We start from the raw sequence: 19,645 nt of genomic DNA, 5'->3' as shown, positions 1-19,645 counted from the left end.
CCCCGAAGGAGCCTTTGATAACAGAACGCTGGTGGGGGCGGGGTGCAGAAAGCAGAGGGAGGGGTAAGTGTACCCTCCCCCACCCTTAAAGACCAACACACACACACCTGCCTTCAAACTTCCCCCACCCGGTTCCGTGTATATCCCAAGACACTATTATTTTGCATTCACTGTCTTGGCTGTAATGTTACCACCTGTATTTATTATTAGACAAAATAATTTTGTGTCCAAAATTTGGAAATATATATTGTACTGGCTAAATGCACAATCCACCAGGAGGTTGCCCTGCTCAAGGCTGACTGAAATGAACAGCAACTGCAGAAGAGCATTTGCCTGTGCTGCTTCCCAGCTCACACTCAGTTCCACGGGACTTGGGGGATTGTACTTAAATGTTCAATTATATCCACTTTTAGTTCAGTGCTTTAAGTTCATGTTACAGGCGTGGAGTTCTTGGCTCTCTATAAAGCCATTTTTTGTCCTGACATGTTCACAATCACATCAAGTTACCATAGGACACGAGGATCAAGTAATAGCATTTGAGAGTGGTCCTGCGAGGTCTTCTATCTAGCCAACCCGCAGGAGTCTGCTGAAGCACCCCCCAACAGATGGCAATCTGGAGTCTGTTTGAAGACCTCTAGAGAAGACCTCTAGAGAAGAGAGCCCATCACTGTCCCAGGCAGACAGTTCCAGTGTCAAATAGCTTTTAAAGTTAGGCTAGACATTAGGAGAGATTTCATAAGTCGTCTTCTTGTAATTTCAACCCTTTGGTTCTGTTCTTGCTCTCAGGAGCAAAGATCAAGTCTGCTCTTCCTTCTATGCAAATATGATAGCTGTATTTGAAGGTGGCTATCATACCTCCCTTTAGTCTTCAATTCTTCAAGTTAAACATAACCAGCTTCCTCAACCATTTCTCATAGGACTTGGTTTCCGGACCTCTCACGACTTTTGTGGCCCTCTTCCAGTTTATCAATGTTCTTAACACATAGAGCCCAGAACTGGACCCAGTATTCCAAATGGGGTCTGATCAGCTCAGAACAGAGTGAAACTAATACGTCTCATCTATGCAGCCCAAGGTCGCTTTACCTATTTTAGCAGCTGTGTCACACTTCTGGCGAAGGATGTGAACAGAACACATTTTGCATTCCGTTCCAAGCTCAAAACAGAATGCAAAAGGCACAGAACGTTCCATTGGAACAAATGGCCGAGCTGGTTGTCCCAACAGAATGACCCTGTTCTGCCTGGAATTCAGAGATTCCAAAATGGCACTCAGAATGTTTTGGAGCTTGAAACAGACTCTTTCTAAAACGTGTTCTGTTTTGAGCTCAGAACGGCCTGTTTCAAGGCTGAATGTTCCGACCACAGAATGTTCTGCACATCTCTACTACTGGCTCACAATCAACTTGTGGTCCAACTAAGATACCTAGATACATAGGTACTGCTGCCAAATCAAGCGCCCCACTTCGTATACTTGTGCATTTGATATTTCTTACCCAAATGCAGGACTTTACATTTCTTTCTGTTCAACTCATCTTGTTGGCTTTGGCCCAGTTTTTGAGCTTTTCCATACTACTTTGCATTTTGAGAATTACAAAATTATCTTTTCATCTTAAACACCCACCACTATCCTGCTGCTGCTGAACTGCTGAACATAAAATATCATCTAGTCTGATGCAGATTTATTTGATCACAGTTTTCACTGTTGAGATCACTCCATAAGTATGAAGACGCTTCCCTCATTAACAGGGAAGAGTTCAAAATGAAGCCAAGCTACTCACTTGCAAGAAGAGAAGTACCAATACATCAAAAGCATGAAGAATGGTCTTATTTCTGAATAAGCTTTGCCAGCTTCAAATTACCAGTTTGATGCAGGGAATTGGTAGGGAGAACATACACAAAATACCTACAAAGAGTCCATCAAATTGCCTTTGTATTTCATTGTCAGTATCTTCTTTATTAAAATGTGGATCCAGAATGGGGAAAGCATCAACAAACAGCAATGCTGCATTTGATCGGACTTCTGAGTTCCTGGCCTGTTAGAAAGGGGGAAATGATCAAGTCAATCATAACAGAAAGGCAAATTGCTATAATATTCAAGCACTACAACTAAAGAGTACAAAACATGTTTAAGGTGTGAACTCTCAGCAGTACTAAGCGTCTTCACATTAGTTTTCAAATTTCTGCCCAACAAAGATCTAGTTTACTGACAAAAGATCTCAAAAAATCTTCAAAATGTCCTTGAAACATTATTTCTTTTGAGATGCCTAGAATGGTTTTCTCTGCTGAATGAGTTTGTAATACAGAGGTAATACTTTGATTTCAAACTTTCCCTTTAGTGGCAAATGTGCTAAATTTCTTTCCACACAATAGCAAGCAACTGATCCTCTCTATTTAGCACAAATACATATAAAAGCAGCTAGCTTGAGTTAGCAGGCACTTGATGTAGCATTTATATAATAGTAATATTAATTCATCTGCTCAACAATGCTGAGCAAATGTGTGCAAACAGCCAATTCTTCTACAGAGGCTGAGTGCTCCCTGTTGTACCACGCCAGCATGGAAGGTTTCATATAATCTTAAGAGAAGGACAAAAGTTGGTGAAGACATAGGAACATAGGAAGCTGCCATGTACTGAGTCAGACCATTGGTCTATCTAGCTCAGCATTGTCTTCACAGACTGGCAGCAGCTTCTCCAAGGTTGCAGGAAGGAATCTTTCTCAGCCCTATCTTTGAGATGCCAGGGAAGGAACTTGGTACCTAGATGCTCTACCCAGAGCGGCTTCATCCCCTGAGGGGAATAGTTTTTATTTTATTTTATTTATCTATTTTACATTATATCCTGCTTTTTCCTCTGAGGAGCTCAGAGCGGTGTACATGGTTATGTTTATCCTCACAACAATCCTGTGAGGTAGGTTAAGCTCAGAGATAATATCTTACAGTGCTCACACTTCTAGTCTCCCATTCATATGCAACCAGGGCGGGCCCTGCTTAGCTAAGGGGACAAGTCATGCTTGCTGCCACAAGACCAGCTCTCCTCTCCCAAGACGAAAGAGTCTATACCTTCCCCTCCAGTTTGTAAATTCTCTCCCTTAAAAAGAAGTATAGTTCTAGGCCATGCACTCTGCCTTTTCAATTCTAGGGCACATATCTTCCATCATTATATAATTACAATCCCCCAAATGCAGAGGTCGCCTCTCCACTGCCTGGGAATAGAATACTGTGTTCTCAGCTATGGACAAGGACAGGAAAATTACAAATCACTCTGAAGTAGGGATAGGCAACATCTGGCTCTCCAGATCTTGCTGAACTACAGCTCCCATCACCCCCAGCTGTAATAAATTGTGGCCCTGCTAACCAAGCAAAGAGACACCTTCCAAAGTGGTGATTCTCAAAGTAAATGTATACTTTTACTTTTATATATACTATATATGTATTTCTCTGAAAGTAAATGTATACCCTCTAACACAGAAGATATCACTCACCTCATCCAATAATTCTGCTTTTAACTAGCATCCTGCATATACCCAAGTTCAAACACGCCCACCACTCAAAAACTCTGCTTTCAAATATTTGCCACCAAAACAAATATTCGCTCTTGAAGATAATCTGGATATAAAAATACCTGCAAGATGACATTTGAAAGAATTACCTTTAATGCTCTCCACAGAATAGGCTGATAAAGTCTATAAAGGACCTCTTCAACTCCCTGGCGACACTTATTTTGCCTGTGGAAGTAGCTCAGCAACTGACAAAAACAAAACAAAAATCAATAAAAATAGTGCAAGACGTCATTTCAGATGATATGGCCTGTTTTATCCAGTTATTGGCTTTTGCAAAATAGGAATTCTTAGGTTTGTATGAAGGCCACACGATTATACATGACTTTACAAAGTGTTGCAGCTTCAGCTATTATATTTAGACAGACAGACACAGAAGCTTATTTCAATACATATATGGAGTGAAAAAAACCCCAAACATCTCCATTAGCCATTGGCAGAAACCAGAAGAACTGCACAACTAGTTTTGCACATTCATGAGGAAGGGCGGTATATAAATAAAATCACATCAAATGTGTTTATTGTTCTGATTTGGAGGCAAAGTACAATTTGCCACAATCACAGTTTGCCCAATATGAACATTACAACAAATCTGGATCCAGAGGCGGGGAAAGGAGGTGGGGGGGGATCGGAGCATGCAAGAAGGGGAAATAGAGAAGGAGATTATTTCAGCAGGGAGCTTGTTCCAAATCCCTTTCTGTTTGCTTTTAGGAACACCCTCAAAACAAATCTGTTTTTTGCAGGCTTTTAACTGAAATCAATTTTAAACTGTTCAGTTTGTTTTTATCAGACTGGTTTATTGTATTTTGTTAATTTTAAATTGTTTTTACTCCCTTGTATATAGTGTTTTAATCTTTGTTTAAAGCACTGTATACCTAGAGATGTACATATCAGGTAGTATAGATATATGATAGATAGACAGACAGACAGACAGACAGACAAGACGTCTGAAAGCCATGCGTTAGATGATGGCCAACATACCTCTCGTACTTTAGGATGCAGAGGTGAATTCCTGGGAAGATGAATTGCATGATGCATGAAATCCTGAATGCAACCATGTTCAATTACCTAAAATAAAAGCATGTACATGTCTCAATTAATACACAACATTTTATTTCTCACAAGTACCGCTTGATCTCTCCATAGCACCGAACTATACTTCTACATTATGCAAACACTGCTTCAACCTTTATTTTTATTCTCCCGCCTTTTAAAAGTATTTCTCCAACAATCTCTTTCCTTCTCCGAGAAAGAATATAAGAATTTCCTCCTTAAATATATATACACACACTATACCTTCTGAAGTGGAGAGAGGAGTACAGTAAAAGCAATTAAAAACCATTCTGTGCGGGCTGACATTTTGAGGGCAGTGACATAGGCTATCTTGTTTATTGCAGATGGTCAGCTTTTAAATGCTATCACATTTCCAGAGCTTATGGGACGAGGCAGAACATTAAGCCAAAATAAATATTAGAGAATAAATTCTAGGCCGTTTACAAGGACTGACATGATACAAAGAGACTGGTGTCCATAAGTGACCTCTGTGAGATATGAAGTCATAAAAACTTCAGTGACCCTCTTCTGTGTCTATAACCTTGACACACATTTCTGTTGTGCATTTCCCAGTAAGGAATGCAGCTCTGGAAGTACTTCCCAGAAAACTAAAATCAGGTTACTTCCAGCAGAAGTACTTGTTATGCAAGGAATGCCACCGGACAAATACTTTAAGCCTTCTTTCCCAATCCATTCCACTCAAACTTTGCTGGGCATGAAAGCAGATGCAACACGTCTTTATCTGCAAGAGCAACAAATTCCACCCTGTTTTTCTACTAGAACTGGCTAACAAGGCAGTCTTGCGGTAGCAAGCATGAACTGCCTCCTTTGCCAAGCAGGTTTGGCCTTGGTTTCCATTTGGTTAGGCAACTACATGTGAGCACCATCTACTAAAAGACATTCCCAAGAGGATGGGGCCATTGCCCAGTGGTAGAGCACATGCTTTACATGCAGGGAGTCCCAAGTTGAACTGCAGCATCTCCAAGTAGGTCAGCGAGAGACTCCTTCTGGAAACATTGGAGAGGTTGCCAGACAGTATTGTCAATATTGAGGTAGATGGACCAATTGTCTGGCTCGGTATAAGGCAGCTTCCTACATTCCTAAGAGCAGAAACTAGAAGAACCAGGACAGGCCTGCTCAACAGCTGACTCCCCAGCTGTTTTTGGACTACAACTCCCATAATCCCCAGCCACAGTTGGCAATAGTCAGGGACTGTGGGAGTTGAAGGCCAACATCCATAGGAGGGCCGAAGTTGAGCAGGCCTGAACCTGGAGGACAGAACACAGACTGTCAGACAAAGTATATACTGCTAAAAACTGTCTCACTGCCTGCATTATGTGCTCTATGTGGGGCTGCCTTTGTACATAGTCTGGAATGCAGTTAGTCCAGAATGCAGCGGCCAGATTGGTCTCTAGGTCATCTTGGAGAGACCATATCACTCCTATCTTAAAACATCTACACTGGCTGCTGGTAAGTTTCTGGGCAGAGTACAAGGTTTTGGTTATAACCTATAAAGCCCTAAACAGCTTGGGCTCTGGGTATTTAAGAGAATGTCATCTTCGCCATGAATTACATTGTCCATTGAGATCGTTTGGAGAGGTTCATCTGCAGTTGCCACTGGCTCATCTGGTGGCTACTCGGGGACGGACCTTCTCCACTGCTGCCCTGAGGCTTTGGAACACTCTTCCTGCTGAAATAAGAGCCTCCCCATCTCTTAGAACTTTTAAAAGGGCAGTCAAGACGCATTTGTTCACCCAGGCTTTTAATTTTAATTAGATACTGTTTTAATTGTGTTTTAATAGTTTTAACTTTTTTATTTTCAATTGTTGAAATGCTTTAATCTTTTATTGGCTGTTTTTATTGTCCTGTAAACTGCCCAGAGAACTTGCATTTTGGGCGGTATATAAATGTATTAAATGAATGAATGAATGAATATTAGCCTTAGTCCACCTAGGTTTGTAGCTGGTGCAAGTACATCTTAGCCCATTGCTGTCTCCTCACTCTGCGTAAAGCACCATGTACACAGATACCATAATAATACTTCTAGTGAAGGCAATGAGTGCCAAATTTAAAAACTGTTTCCCAACAAAAAAGGCTGTTTGACTTCCTTACATAGGGATATCCACTTTTACATGCATTCGTGCCAATATTTGAGACCGACATTTGTACATAGGTTTCTAGTCAATACAACTAAAACTAAGGCAACCTCCAGCCATCTAACTGTGGTGCATACACAGTCTGCTTGTCTCTCCCCATTTGCCTATGAAGGAACACTGAATTTTTTAATGTGTGTACACGCTATTAAATTGTCTTTTCTCTCAACGGTGTGCAGGAGTTTTCAACCTTGAAGTGAAAAAGATTGTAGCAGCTTTGAAACAACATACCTCCAGTATCTCCCCTGAAGCTTTCTTCCAGGCTCTGAAATAAATTTCTGCTATGTGCGTCATCAGGGACCTACGTTAGCAATTTAAGAGACAAATTAAAGCTGGAAGCTTTTATGTATATACCTTTACTTCGTGGTTTTAAGAGGCATCTAGGCATTTTGAAGTCTCAGAATCTGCAGTTCAAAAGAGCACTGAACCAATCTGGTTTAATCCTTAGCATCTTGTTTTCAATGTCTATTGCCTCTAAAACACAGACTCCGTTTTGATATTATGACTAATGGGCATCGATAGACCTCAGTTCCATGAGTTTGCTGCATATCCTTTAAGGCCACCTACGCTAGTGATCACCACATTTTACGGTAGTAAATTTCATTTTTGCCTGGATAGTCACATTCAAGACTGACCCTATCAGTACGCAGGACCTTTGGTTAGAACTTTTTGTCTCACTGTTTTATTACTTATTCTTACATTTATATGCCACCTTTCATAAAATCTCAAGGCGGTTTACAATAAAAATGTTAAACAATCCAACAGAAGAGAGCTCATAAAACAGCATTAGTAGTAAGAACAGCACCCTGTAGAAGGCAGAGGCCCGTCTAAATAACCAGGTCTTCGGTTCCCGTTTATAGGTAGCAAGGGAGGCTGAAGAACGGAGGCTGTCTGGGGAGGCATTCCAAACTTTGGGAGCAATGACTGAGAAGGCCCTATCCTGAGTGCACAATTATTGAGCCTCACGCAACGTCAGCCCATGGAGCAAATCCCACTCAGATGATCTTGTCAAATGGGCAGAAACCTTCAAGAGCAGACGGTTCTTCAGGTAACCAGGGCCCAAACTGTTGTGGGCTTTAAAGGTAATAACAAGCACCTTGAACTGGATCCGGAACCAAATTGGCGGCCAGAGCTGCTCTTTCAAAACGGGTGTAATATGCTCTCAAAAGGCCACTCCAGACAAAATCCTAGCTACCGCATTTTGCATATCCAGTTTCTGAATAGTCTTCAAAGGGCGGCCCCATGTAGAGTGCATTGCAGAAATCCAGCCATGATGGGACTGAAGCATGGGTCGCTGTGGCCAGACTGCCTTCTCCAGAAAGGGACACAGCTGGCACACTAACCAAAGCTATGCAAAGGCACCCCTGGTCACTGACTCCACCTGTGTATCCAAAAGCAGTGCCAGGTACAGATGGGTACCCTGAGCTGCACATTTGCTCTTTCAAGGGAGTGCAACGCCATCTAGGACCAGTTGGGTTCCTGTGTCTCGATTCACTCTCCTGATTGGTTCATCACTTGCGCTCATATAGCATTTCATCTGCCATTCTGTTACCCATTTACTCACCCCAAAATTTTACTATCCTGAATTCTTGGTTAGTCAAAAGCTGTATTGATTCACTGTTCGCTCCAACACTAGGTAGTGCTCAGCAGCTACCAACCACTGCTGCACCTGTCCTGGTCTTAAAAAGACAAACTGCGGCTGGTAAAGAGCTTGCTCCAATCTGACAGACACAGAGCATATTAGCCCCCCACCCCCCAGAACAAAAAAAAAGTCCCTATAGCCCTACTTTCAAGATGCCAAATATAAAAAGGACGTGTTTTTAAAGAGAGAGAAATGGCCCACATGATCCTCAGCATTAAGAGGGCAGAGCAAGAGCTCCACTCTCACGGAGACCACTCTGGAACTCAGTCAAAAGTTTGCTGCGCATGCGCAGAGAGGGAGGTATTGCCACTGTTCTCTCAACCCTCCAAAAGTGCTATTTGGCTTCCTGAAATACATTCCTGCAGGTTGCATGTCCCTCTAGAAGCCAAATCGTATTTTTAGAGGGAGAAAAGAGCAGATAAAAATCACTGGCCCCCCCCACTCCACGCATGCTCAGCAAACCTTTGGCTGAGCTCCACAACAGCCCTTTCATTGAGGGCAGAGCTCTTGCTCCCACTCCCTCTGTGGAGCATGTGGGCGAGTGATGTCACCTGAACATCAAAATCCTCCTCTGCACTTCCCCTGTGGTGAAAACAGCAATACAACTGAGTCGAGGCGAGCAAGCGCGCGCAAAAACCACTCACACTCACCACACAAAGGTGGAGTGTGTATATAGTATTATCACAACATGACCATCTGCATCGTCTTCACTTGGCTCATTAACACTAGCGACATTGTGGCTTTCTAAACGAGGTGGTGGTGGCTGTGTGCTCTGTTGCTTATAAGGCATCCCTTAATCCAGGGGTTCCCAACCTGTGGTACTCCAGATGCCGCGGAAGTACAACTCCCATCATCCCCAGCCACAACTATAGCTGGGGATGATGGGAGTTGTAGTTCAGCAACATCTGGAGTACTACAGGTTGGGAACCCCTGCCTTAACCGTTTATACCATATAAACGCAGTTTAAATCACTTGCCTTACTCATTTGGTGGTTCCAACCACAGTATTACATACATCTCAGAGAAAGACACAACAGGAAGTAAGACTTTATGAAGTAAAGTGATCAGTGATAACTCAGTAAAACATACCGAGGAAAGCACAGCAACTGATTTTTAATGGTCCCGTGTATCATTTTAATGAAGTTCACATTCCACGTGAAAAGAAAACTCAAGAATCTTCTCCCCTGTAAAAGAAATCAGGCAGAGATTACTTCACCAAGAAACCCACATATCCTTAACTGTTAGCAACCATGTACTGTAATATTTATATGGTTTACACCTTGCTTAAGATGCACACTAGATACAGCTTTCAAAAGGGTTACATAAATCGTGTTTTTAAAGTCACAACATATTACTTATATCTGGGGAAGGAACCTAGGAAGGTGTCTTATACCAAGTCAGACCATTGGTCTTTCTAGCAAAGTTTCTGATAACTAGCAGCAACTTTCAAAGGTTCAGGCAGGAGTCTCTCTCAGCCCCAACTGGAGATGCCAGGAAGTGAATCTGGGACCTTCTGCATACAAGCAGATGTTCTATCACTGAGCTACGGCCCCACACCCCAAGGGGAATATCTTAGAGCAGACAGTGCTCACGTGTAGTCACCCTCCCACTGCAAACCAGGGCAGACCCTGCTTAGCAATGCGACAAGTCATGCTTGCTACTGCAAGACTAGCACTCCTGTATATGTCCCATCCTTCTCCAGGGAGCTCAGGTGTACATAACTTTTCTATGTGATAGGTTAAGTTAGGCTGAGAGAGGATTGACTGACCCAAGCTCACCCAGTGAACTTTGTAGTCAAGTAGAGATCTGAACACAAACTAAAGAGGTAGGTATGTAAGTAGGGGTGTGTGTGTGAGTGAGAGAGAGACTGACCCTATCTGCAGGCACTGACCATGTCATTCCAGAAAATCAGTCTTCCACAGTTTATCCGATGGGCATAAGGAGCAGAACCCAGAATAATGCTAGATGCCTTCTTCCCTCCCAAGACTTCCAAAGGACCACACAGATGCAAAGCTGGAGAGGCAGCATGGCTTAGATCCCCGATCTAAACCCCTTCTTCTTTCTTCTGTAAAGGAGAGCCAAGGTGGGAGGACACTTGGCTCCATCGTGCTGCAGGTAGGGGTGTGCACGGAACTGGTTCTGTGCACACCCGGGAGGCATGGGGGAGGGTGCTCTTACTTCCCCTTCCGGCACTAATGTCAAAAATGCTGGCGTGGGGCAGCTGTATACCCTCTTGCCACCCCTGTCAGAGAAAGACCGGAAGTGACCCACGCAAGCGCAGGTTTTTGAAAAGGCATACAGCAGCCCCACACCAGCAGTTTTTGAAGCCGCGCCGGAAGGGGAAGTGAAGCGGGGGAGGTAAGAGCCCCCTTCCCGCACCTTAAAGGAGCCCCCTGCCCCCACTCTTGAACTGGTTCGAATGCGGGGGTTCCAAACCTCTTCAGCATTCTAGGAATAGGAAGCCGAACAGGTCCACGCAAATCCCTAGCTGCAAACACAGTGGAATGGGAATCATAGCTACATTCTTCATGCTACAGTCCTAGTATGCAAATCCATCTTTTTATACCATTTAAGATCCAACAAGGAGGATGCCATTTTGGGGTCCTTACTAGTGCACTGGACATAGACTCAAAGGAAAGAGCCCCAGCAGCTGCTCAAAAATAGTGGTTTAGGGAAAAGCTGCACACTCCTGCAAAAAGGCCAAGCCAAAGGGGCATTAGAAGGCAGCAGAACTCTCAGCTAGTATTCCACTAGGAGCTTGTGTGTGTTCCTTACAAGTTATCAGCCCTTTGCCACTAACCTCCCTCTCATTTTTTTGCAGGTATCTGCTTGTAAGCCAAAAGTTCCAAAAACCATGTAAAAGTAGACTCACCTCTTCTTTCTTAATATGGCTAACACTCATAAAGCACTGAAGTAACAAGTCTTTCACATCATTGCTCTCCTCCGAGTCATAATCGAAACACAGTAAAGCTTGATGAAGATGCCAGAGCCGGATTACATCTGCACCCTAAAAATAAAACACTCAATTATGCTTTTGTAAAGACTATAAAAAGGAAAGCATTATGGGATGACAGAAAGTTGAAAAACACAATCAGACAGTTGCGAATACAGATTAATACTTGAATCATAAATGCAACACACACAAACACAAACAGCAAAACTGTAGCTCCATTCACACGTTACGTTCAATGCATGTACAATCTGTGCAGTGCATGCAGAGTTATTCCAGGGTTTGACAAATCCCAGGTGCCAGAGATTTGTCATGGCATCTAGAAATTAAACCACAGTACCTAGACTAGACTATTCAGAAGTAGAGTTATTTAATAAAATCTTTATTCATCCCAGGCAGCTGCATTTCTGTTCTAAATATGTTACTTGTAAAGGGGATTAAGAAAGCCCTTTTGCCCTCCCTCTCCACAATGTTCATCACTAAACCCAGTGATTTTGTCAAGTGTCCACTGTCTGGCTCCTAGATCCAAAGAAAACTTGTCAAGGCTTGAATCATTCACATGTTATGTTCAGCATACATGCAGTAGTACACTTCCTTTCTGTGCCCTGCATTTGATGGGGTCTGTACTCAGGTTCACTTTTTAAATGGACATATGTGCGGTCATCACATGTATATGTGTACTGATGCTTATACTGTCTGAATATGGCTCTTGTCTTGTGCTGCTGTTCTGGTAGGCAGACTATACTGGAGAGTCTAGTGCTGGGATCCTAAGTATTTGAGCCTGCATGCTTTGAGCACTGTGCAGTAGTCCAGGGCTTCTTAAGCTTGGGCCCCAGATGTTGTTGGACTACAACTCCCAGAATCCCCAGACATGGCCTTTGTGGCTGGGGTTTCTGGGAGTTGTAGTCCAACAACATCTGGGGGCCCAAGCTTAAGAAACCCTGCAGTAGTCCATATACCTTATCTTACTTGCCAACCCCTGCCATAAAGTTTTAAGCACCCAATTTCACTCCGGAATAACCAGAACAACAAAGACTCTACAACCCATCTTATGTATGACAACAAAAATGGGCAGCGGTGGCAGAAGGAGAGCTGGTCTTGTGGTAGTGAGCATGGGTTTTCCCATTTGCTAAGCAGGGTCCACCCTGGTTTGCATTTGAATGGGGGACAACATGTGTGAGCATTATAAGATATTCCCTTTAGGGGACGGGGCCAATCTGGAGCGAGTACCTACATGCTTGCATGCAGAAGGTTCTAGGTTCCCTCCCTGGCATCTCCAAGATAGGGCAGAGTGAGAGACTCCTGCCTGCAACCTTGGAGAAGCTGCTGCTGGTCTGGGTAGTCAATATTGAGCTAGATGGACCAACGTCTGACTCAGTAGAAGGCAGCTTCCTCTAACTGGCTCAAACAGTACCAGATACAGTATACAGGCAGGCTCTGGTGCACACAGTCCCAGCAACTGCATTTTTGTGTATCTTCTATCGGGCAAATCCATTTTTATCACCTAACAATTGTCACCTAACCTCACTATACACAGTGGTGGTGGGGATTAATTTTCAGATATCCACAGTTACTGGGGGTGGGGTCATTTTGAAGAAAGGAGCCATTCTGTGGCTCATCTGTGCTAAAGGGGGGGCGGGCGGTGATTTTTAAAGAAAAAATGGGCAAAAATCAGCATTTGGGGGCATTGCTGGACAGCTAGGAACCCACAGAGCATGGTAGGGGACCCCTCCCGCCCCAATTTTTGCCATTTTTAGCCCTTTTTGATCCATTTTTTGCCATTTCAGGAACCTAACACACACCCATTCCCCTAATACCATTATCTGCGGTTTTGTTAGCCACCGAAATTGGTGGGAACAGAACAGAGAGAGTGAATATTTAGACACCACTTCAACAGAAGTTCCCAAAGTGGTTTGCATAGATATAAATAAATAAATAAAGTAGCTCCCCGACCCCAAGAGGCTCACAATCTAGAAGAGAAACGTTAGACAGACACCTAACCCTCACGGATAACAGGGTACTCCTGTAAAGTAAAAGTTCACGTATACATGTATCTAGATTGTTTATTATTCTTGATAACCAATACCACAACAGTTTTCTTCTCCAGGTTGTTTTTCAGAAGCATGATGAAAGCCGCTTTCCCAAATTGTTCTTTTGCTTCAAGTCCTCTCTCCCACCACCGTTCACACAGGCAGTGGATAGCTCTCGACAGGGATTTCTCGGAGTCAGGTAATGCATAAAGAATGCCTATAACACATTGAACACAGTTATTTACTACAAGTTTAATTAATTTTTAATGACACACAAAAAAAAGACTATTCGCAACTTAATGTGTCTCCAGAAACCTATCTCAAAGCTGTTCCCCTTATGTTCTTAGCTAAAATGCCAGCTACAAGACAATTGTCTTTCAGAGAGTGTTTTAGTGTCAAACTAAACTCATAGTGAGCCAACTCAGGAACACACCATTTTTGTCAGCTTCTGCTCCTTGATAATAAAGCAAACACAAAAACAATTGAAAATCTTATGTTTGCACAATAGAATGATGAAAGTGAACTAGTTGGCTAGCACTTTATCCACACAATATTCTTCTGATGGTTTAACCAGACCTTTTTGAAGGTATGCCAGCATTGTTTACACTGGTCCTCTGTGAATTCCTTACATAACACAATACACCTGTAAAGAACAGATGATACACCAATACCAAGATCAGTTCACTGGTTTTGGTGGGATTTATTGTGCCGCCCAGGTTATTAGTTTTGACCATTCTTCTAGTTTATTTGTAATTTGAAACTCGCATACAATCCACTTACTTTAAACTTTTACACCTACACCCTATTAAATCATAATCACATCTGCAGATACAGTGTTTACAACAACATATTTTAAATTGTTAGTTTTAAAAAACAGTACAGTATGCTATGAGATGATCAGCAGTTATTTAGAACACAGTAGTATTTCCAAGATACACATGATGGGGGGGAGACCTGATGAGTTAAAAACTATGAAAGCATACATGTTATTCTATGGAAGATGTTACAAGCCAGCAAGGTAAAATTACCACCACTCACTTAAGTGGCCTTCCTGTTATTTTAGTATTTACTTTCCTGTTATTTTAATATTTACCTGCTCATGCAAAATATGTTTAGCACATTATCAATACGATAAACATTAACTGCATTTCTAATCTCAGTATGCTATATCACACAAAATACATACCATTTAATATCAGAGCACATTCTAAAACAGCTTTGAAGTTTGCATTTTCGTCAACTATGGATATGGAAGCTGTAACTACAGTGGTCACACCTTGGATCACAGCTATGGTTTGCTCCTGAAAGTTGACAAAGTACATTTTAAAGAGGTTTACTTAATATCTTAATAGTATGAAGCAGAAGCTACAAAGGCAGACAACAATGCTCCAAAAGAGCTGCAATTCTAGAAATACTTTCAGTAGAAAAGTTCTGTATGATCCGGCCAAAGTAGTAACTACTTACTCCAACAGAAAATGCTTAAGCACATGTTTAAGATCCAATTTATCTCAGTATGAGAGCTTATAAAGTGCTGAACCTCGACTGGATTATGCTCTAGAGCAGGGCTGCACAACTTTGGTCCTCCAGCTGTTGTTGGACTACAACTTCCATCATCTCTACTTAAGTGGCAGGGACAATGGGAGCTGTAGTCCAACAATAGCTGGAGGACTGAGGTTGTGCAGCTCTGCTCCAGAGCCTCTCTTTCCAGAGCCTGTAGTGTGGATTTTTATAGCGCTGCCTTTAGAGGGTGAGCCAGCTGCTGTTGTTCAGGGCGTGGGGCGGGGAGCAAGTTGGGTTTTTGTTTTAAAAAATACCTCTGGTGATTTTTAAATGCAAGTGTTTATGTACCCATGGGTACATAAGCCCCCATCAGGGTTTCCCATGGGGGGGGGGGGGAAGCACAGCAGAGAAAGCATGGAACACAGGAAGCTGCCTTATACCGAGTCAGATCATTGGTCCATCTAGCTCAGTATTGTCTACACAGACTGGCAGCACTTCTCCAAGGTTGCAGACAAGAGTATCTCACAGTCCTATCTTGGAGAAGCCAGGGAGGGAACTTGAAACTTCCTGCTCTTCCCACCCAAAGCGGCTCCGTCCCCCGAGGGGAATATCTTACAGTGCTCACACATCAAGTCTCCCATTCATATGCAACCAGGGTGGACCCTGCTTAGCTAAGGGGACGAATCATGCTTGCTACCACAAGACCAGCACTCCTCTCCAATGGGGCAGTACAGTTAATAATGCATATATTATTACTATCTCTTAAGCACCCAAAAGAAAACAAGGAGCTGTACAGAATTCAGAATGGCCAGTGTATGGATAGAAGACTGCCTGGCTGGAACCCCAATGTAAGCTACTCTGACCTGATAGTGCAGGATATAAATGAAATGGACAAAGGGGAACATATATGCAAAGAGTCTTGCCTGAGCCCCAGGCAAGAACCACAAAAGTGACTTAATCTAATGAAGAACTACCTTTTGAGGAGCCCTTTCCATTTCCATGTTGTCATCATCATGACATACTTCTCCAACTCTCTGCCATTCTTCTACTGGATCTTCTACCAAAATCTCTGTTAACACACACTTTAGCTTCTCCCATAATGATTCCTTCTGTTTTCTGGACAGTTCTTGAAGCAGCTCGTTCAGATCAAATGAATCAGCTGCACTCTTCTAGAAAGTGATAAAATGCAAGTTTGTCACTGAACAGTGTTTCACACTCATTCACACCATTGTAAGGTGTGAATATCATATTATAGTAGGATATATGATCTTTTTATATCCCACAAGTGAAGTTACTAAAGCTTTAATAAATAAGCTGGGCCAGGCACAGAGCATCTGGGCCTCCGGCCGGCCCACCCCCACCACCGGCACCTCCCCCCACCCCCTGCGCAGCTTCCTGGCAAGCCAGCCCATGTCTCCCCCCACCCCCGGTCAGTCAGTTAATTTTATTACAGCCGTTGGCCAGCAAAGAGATAAAAATCAGAATAACAAATATAGCTAATAAACACAAATGGTAACTGATAACAACACATAATAAAACAGTAGACAAGCATCCGAAATAGATTACTTTAAAAACAGTAAAATGGCTCCTAACATTGGGACCTTAATTGAGACCTTAATCTCATAGCAATATAAAAAAATTTTGCTATTACTTTTGTAACCTCACAGCTTGTATCCGCAAGGCAATATTGTGCATAAAAATGCTCACACCTTCTGGGAAATCTAACTAACAGGGGGGAAATAAGTTCTTCTCTGACATCACAATACAGAGAACAATATAAGAGAACATGGATAACAATTTCCAGGAGGCCAGAGCCACAAGGACAGAAAACCATAGTTGAAGGATCCTTAGCAAACCTCCTTTCCAAAAGAGAGGAGGGCAGCACATTTAAACGGGCCCGAGCAAACGCAACCCGAAACTTAGAAAAGTGAAGTGTTGTTAAATAATTAGCACGTCTATCTCCCATTGGGGGAGGGGGGGAGAGCAGGTCTTATTAGCCGAGGACATAAGTTCCTGATGTCCAATATCATGCAACCGCAGGAATAGTATTTCCTTCACCTTATTATTATCCAGGGTAAGTAGTCCCCTTCCCCCTCGTGCTTTCAGGCTGGCGGGCCACCTTCTGCTTCTTGGCCCCTTCTCTGCCCCCCCCCCCGTGTGTTCTGGCCGGCGGGCCGGCAAGCCAGCCTGCGACCTCCTCCCGTCCGCCTGCCAACTCCCGGCAGTGGCCACCTCCTGCTCCTGCCAGCCGGGCCAGCCTGCCGCCACCTCCTGCTCCTGCCGGCTGGCATCTCTATTTTCTCCCCTGTCCCCGTCGCTAAACTATCTGGCAGATGCTCACGAACTCTCTCGAGAGCTGCCACGCATGGGATTAGCGACGAGTATGTTTAAGAGAATTATATATAAAGAAAGAAAATTCCACCCAAGGAAAGTCAGGGAAAAGCATTTGTTCACAACTCTAACAAAGACTGGCTTTCGCTATAGAAAATTTCAGCTAGAAAGTAAAAAACCAACCAGCCAAACATGAAGCGACGTGCCTTTTACTAAGCAACAGGACTGAACACTGAACACCCACCCACCAAAAACTAGACGTGTTCAACTTCAAGAAATGTCTTGCTATGAACCAAGGCTGAATGTTAGTTGACCATGCAGGAAAGGAATCTTTGGGTCACCTGAATGATCTTGGGGTTATGTCACCTCAAAACTGATCTTTTAATCAGCTCTGTATATGCCATCACAACAGGAGCTCTGGGGCTTGAACAGGAACTTGGGTTTTTTAATCAGGAGCTGGGGGAGAATACCCCAAGAAGCCTCATAAGTTTGGGCCACCAAAATAGTCCCATGACAGGGATGAATAACACTCCGATCTCCTAGCATTGGTTAGGGGCAGTGCTTTCCATCTTTCACCCTTCACTCTCCCATCGTTTTCCTTAACTTTATCCACTACACTGGGTACACTTTATCCAGCAGGCAAGCTAGGCACTAAACTACCAGCACATGCCTTGGCACAACACCATTAAGGTCCCTGCCCTCTTAATGCAAGCTGTCAGAAGCCAGTTATTCCAAAAGGTTGCTGCCTTTTTTGCCCCAGGGTCTTGGCTCTCTGCCCCTCTCCTACTCCCCACAGCAGACACAAGTAGGCTTGTCATAATTTACTTACATGAAGCTGGATAAAATGCAAGAACTCATCAATGGCACCATTAAACACAGCCTGTAGAAAAGCCTCACGTTTTGCCATGATGTATTAGTTTGCGCTTCACAAAAGTCTAAGAGGAGAAAAAAAACTGTTACAGAAAATCCAATATAATGATAGAGCAACCATTCAGACAGTTGCTCTAACTTTGTGATGGCAGTGGTGTGTGGACCATATTAACAGATTAACATCTGAAAAATAAGTTTCACCAGGTACACCTCTTGCAATGCTGTAAAATGAAAATGTCCATTCATTTCTGTTTACCAACCATCAATCACTCACCAAAACAAAAGGTGATCCATGAAACTGCCTCAGACTATGATAGACACAGTTTTCAGTCAGCCCATGACAGCTGCAAGCCACATGAGCAGGTTTAGCTTACTAGCCAGTCACAGCAAATTACAGAGGGGACAATGGGCACTGTAGTCCAACAATAGATGGAGAACCTTACATTGGTCACCCCTGCTTTAAGCCACTTTAGGGGTGCCTCTTAGCAGACATAACACCTTGAGTGGCACAGCAGGAAAATGCTTGACTAACAAGCAGAAGGTTGCCAGTTCGAATCCCTGCTGGTACTATAACTGGCAGCAGCGATATAGGAAGATGCTGAAAGGCATCATCTCATACTGCACGGGAGGAGGCAATGGTAAACCCCTCCTGTATTCTACCAAAGACAACCACAGGACTCCACAGGGAGTCGAAATCGACTTGACAGCACACTTTACCTTACCTTAGCAGACATACAATCCACAAACACTTAAGTAAAGGGCTGGCCAGCCACTCAGCCAGCAGGGCAAACGAGGGCTTACTAGAGTCAAAACATTTTTCATTATCAAATACGAATTTGGAACGGATATTGCTCAGTGGCGCCAGGGTCACCTGAAGTCTGCAAACACTCTTTCTGTCACCACCATCCCTTCTGCCTATTTTTAAAGCCGCAGGGACGATCGATTTCAGTTTGCTTAGAGAAACAATTCCAACTGCGTTTATATGAGTGCAGTTTATGCTTCTTTTTGTTGCGCACCAAGATCCCGACAGAGCCCTGTGTCACGGATACAACACCCGCCCCACCGCAACTACTCTCAGCCCCTTTCCCGTACCAGTTCCTGCAGAACAATGCAATGTATAGCTTGCAAAAACCAACGAGGGACCAGAAAAGAAGCCCTCCCCCATATGCAACAGAAAAGAACCCCCAACTCACAACACAAAATCCATCGCCTCTTTGGCGCTCTCCCGGGGCGATTCGAATTCTCCCGCGGCCGGGCGCCGTTAAACCACGATCGCCCTCCTACAAACGCACTGAGCATGCGCACGCAGGACAGGCTCCTCCCAATGAGGAGTTCACGAGGGGAAGCGGAAGCCATAGCCGGGTGGCTTCTGGACTGCATGTTCGCGCGCATGCGTGCTCGTACTAGCGTCTCCGAATGCGGGAGGCGTCTTTTCTTGAGCTTGTAGTTGTTCGAGCTGTCACTTTCATTCTTTTCCTTTTTGGTCTCATAAAAAGCGTGTGATGATGAGATGTTTTGAATACATGGCGATGAAACTGCCTCATACTGAGTCGGGCCATCTGG

General features: G+C 43.5%; 1 protein-coding gene across 3 annotated transcripts in view; it reads right to left on the bottom strand.

The window, feature by feature from the left end:
• NCAPG2 (non-SMC condensin II complex subunit G2) overlaps positions 1 to 19,420 on the bottom strand; it is a 54,402-nt gene extending 34,982 nt beyond the window's left edge. Inside the window, exons 1-11 of one of the 3 annotated variants that reach the window (XM_053266212.1) lie at positions 19,276 to 19,420; positions 18,042 to 18,147; positions 15,856 to 16,050; positions 14,568 to 14,682; positions 13,438 to 13,598; positions 11,274 to 11,408; positions 9,491 to 9,585; positions 6,992 to 7,061; positions 4,536 to 4,622; positions 3,647 to 3,742; positions 1,905 to 2,030 (exon numbers count right to left, since the gene is read on the bottom strand). In XM_053266212.1, the coding sequence (XP_053122187.1) occupies positions 1,905 to 2,030; positions 3,647 to 3,742; positions 4,536 to 4,622; positions 6,992 to 7,061; positions 9,491 to 9,585; positions 11,274 to 11,408; positions 13,438 to 13,598; positions 14,568 to 14,682; positions 15,856 to 16,050; positions 18,042 to 18,119 (1,158 nt within the window). In that variant the 5' untranslated portion in view covers positions 18,120 to 18,147; positions 19,276 to 19,420. Of the gene's footprint in view, positions 1 to 1,904; positions 2,031 to 3,646; positions 3,743 to 4,535; positions 4,623 to 6,991; positions 7,062 to 9,490; positions 9,586 to 11,273; positions 11,409 to 13,437; positions 13,599 to 14,567; positions 14,683 to 15,855; positions 16,051 to 18,041; positions 18,148 to 18,804; positions 19,104 to 19,174; positions 19,236 to 19,275 lie in introns of those variants that run through there. The other 2 variants (XM_053266214.1, XM_053266213.1) reach the window with 2 other exon arrangements.
• Between the last annotated feature and the right edge of the window lie 225 nt (positions 19,421 to 19,645).

Source organism: Hemicordylus capensis, chromosome 6, assembly GCF_027244095.1.
Source record: "Hemicordylus capensis ecotype Gifberg chromosome 6, rHemCap1.1.pri, whole genome shotgun sequence".
NCBI classification, from domain to species: Eukaryota; Metazoa; Chordata; class Lepidosauria; order Squamata; family Cordylidae; genus Hemicordylus; species Hemicordylus capensis.
This window is presented reverse-complemented; position numbering and strand designations above follow the sequence as displayed.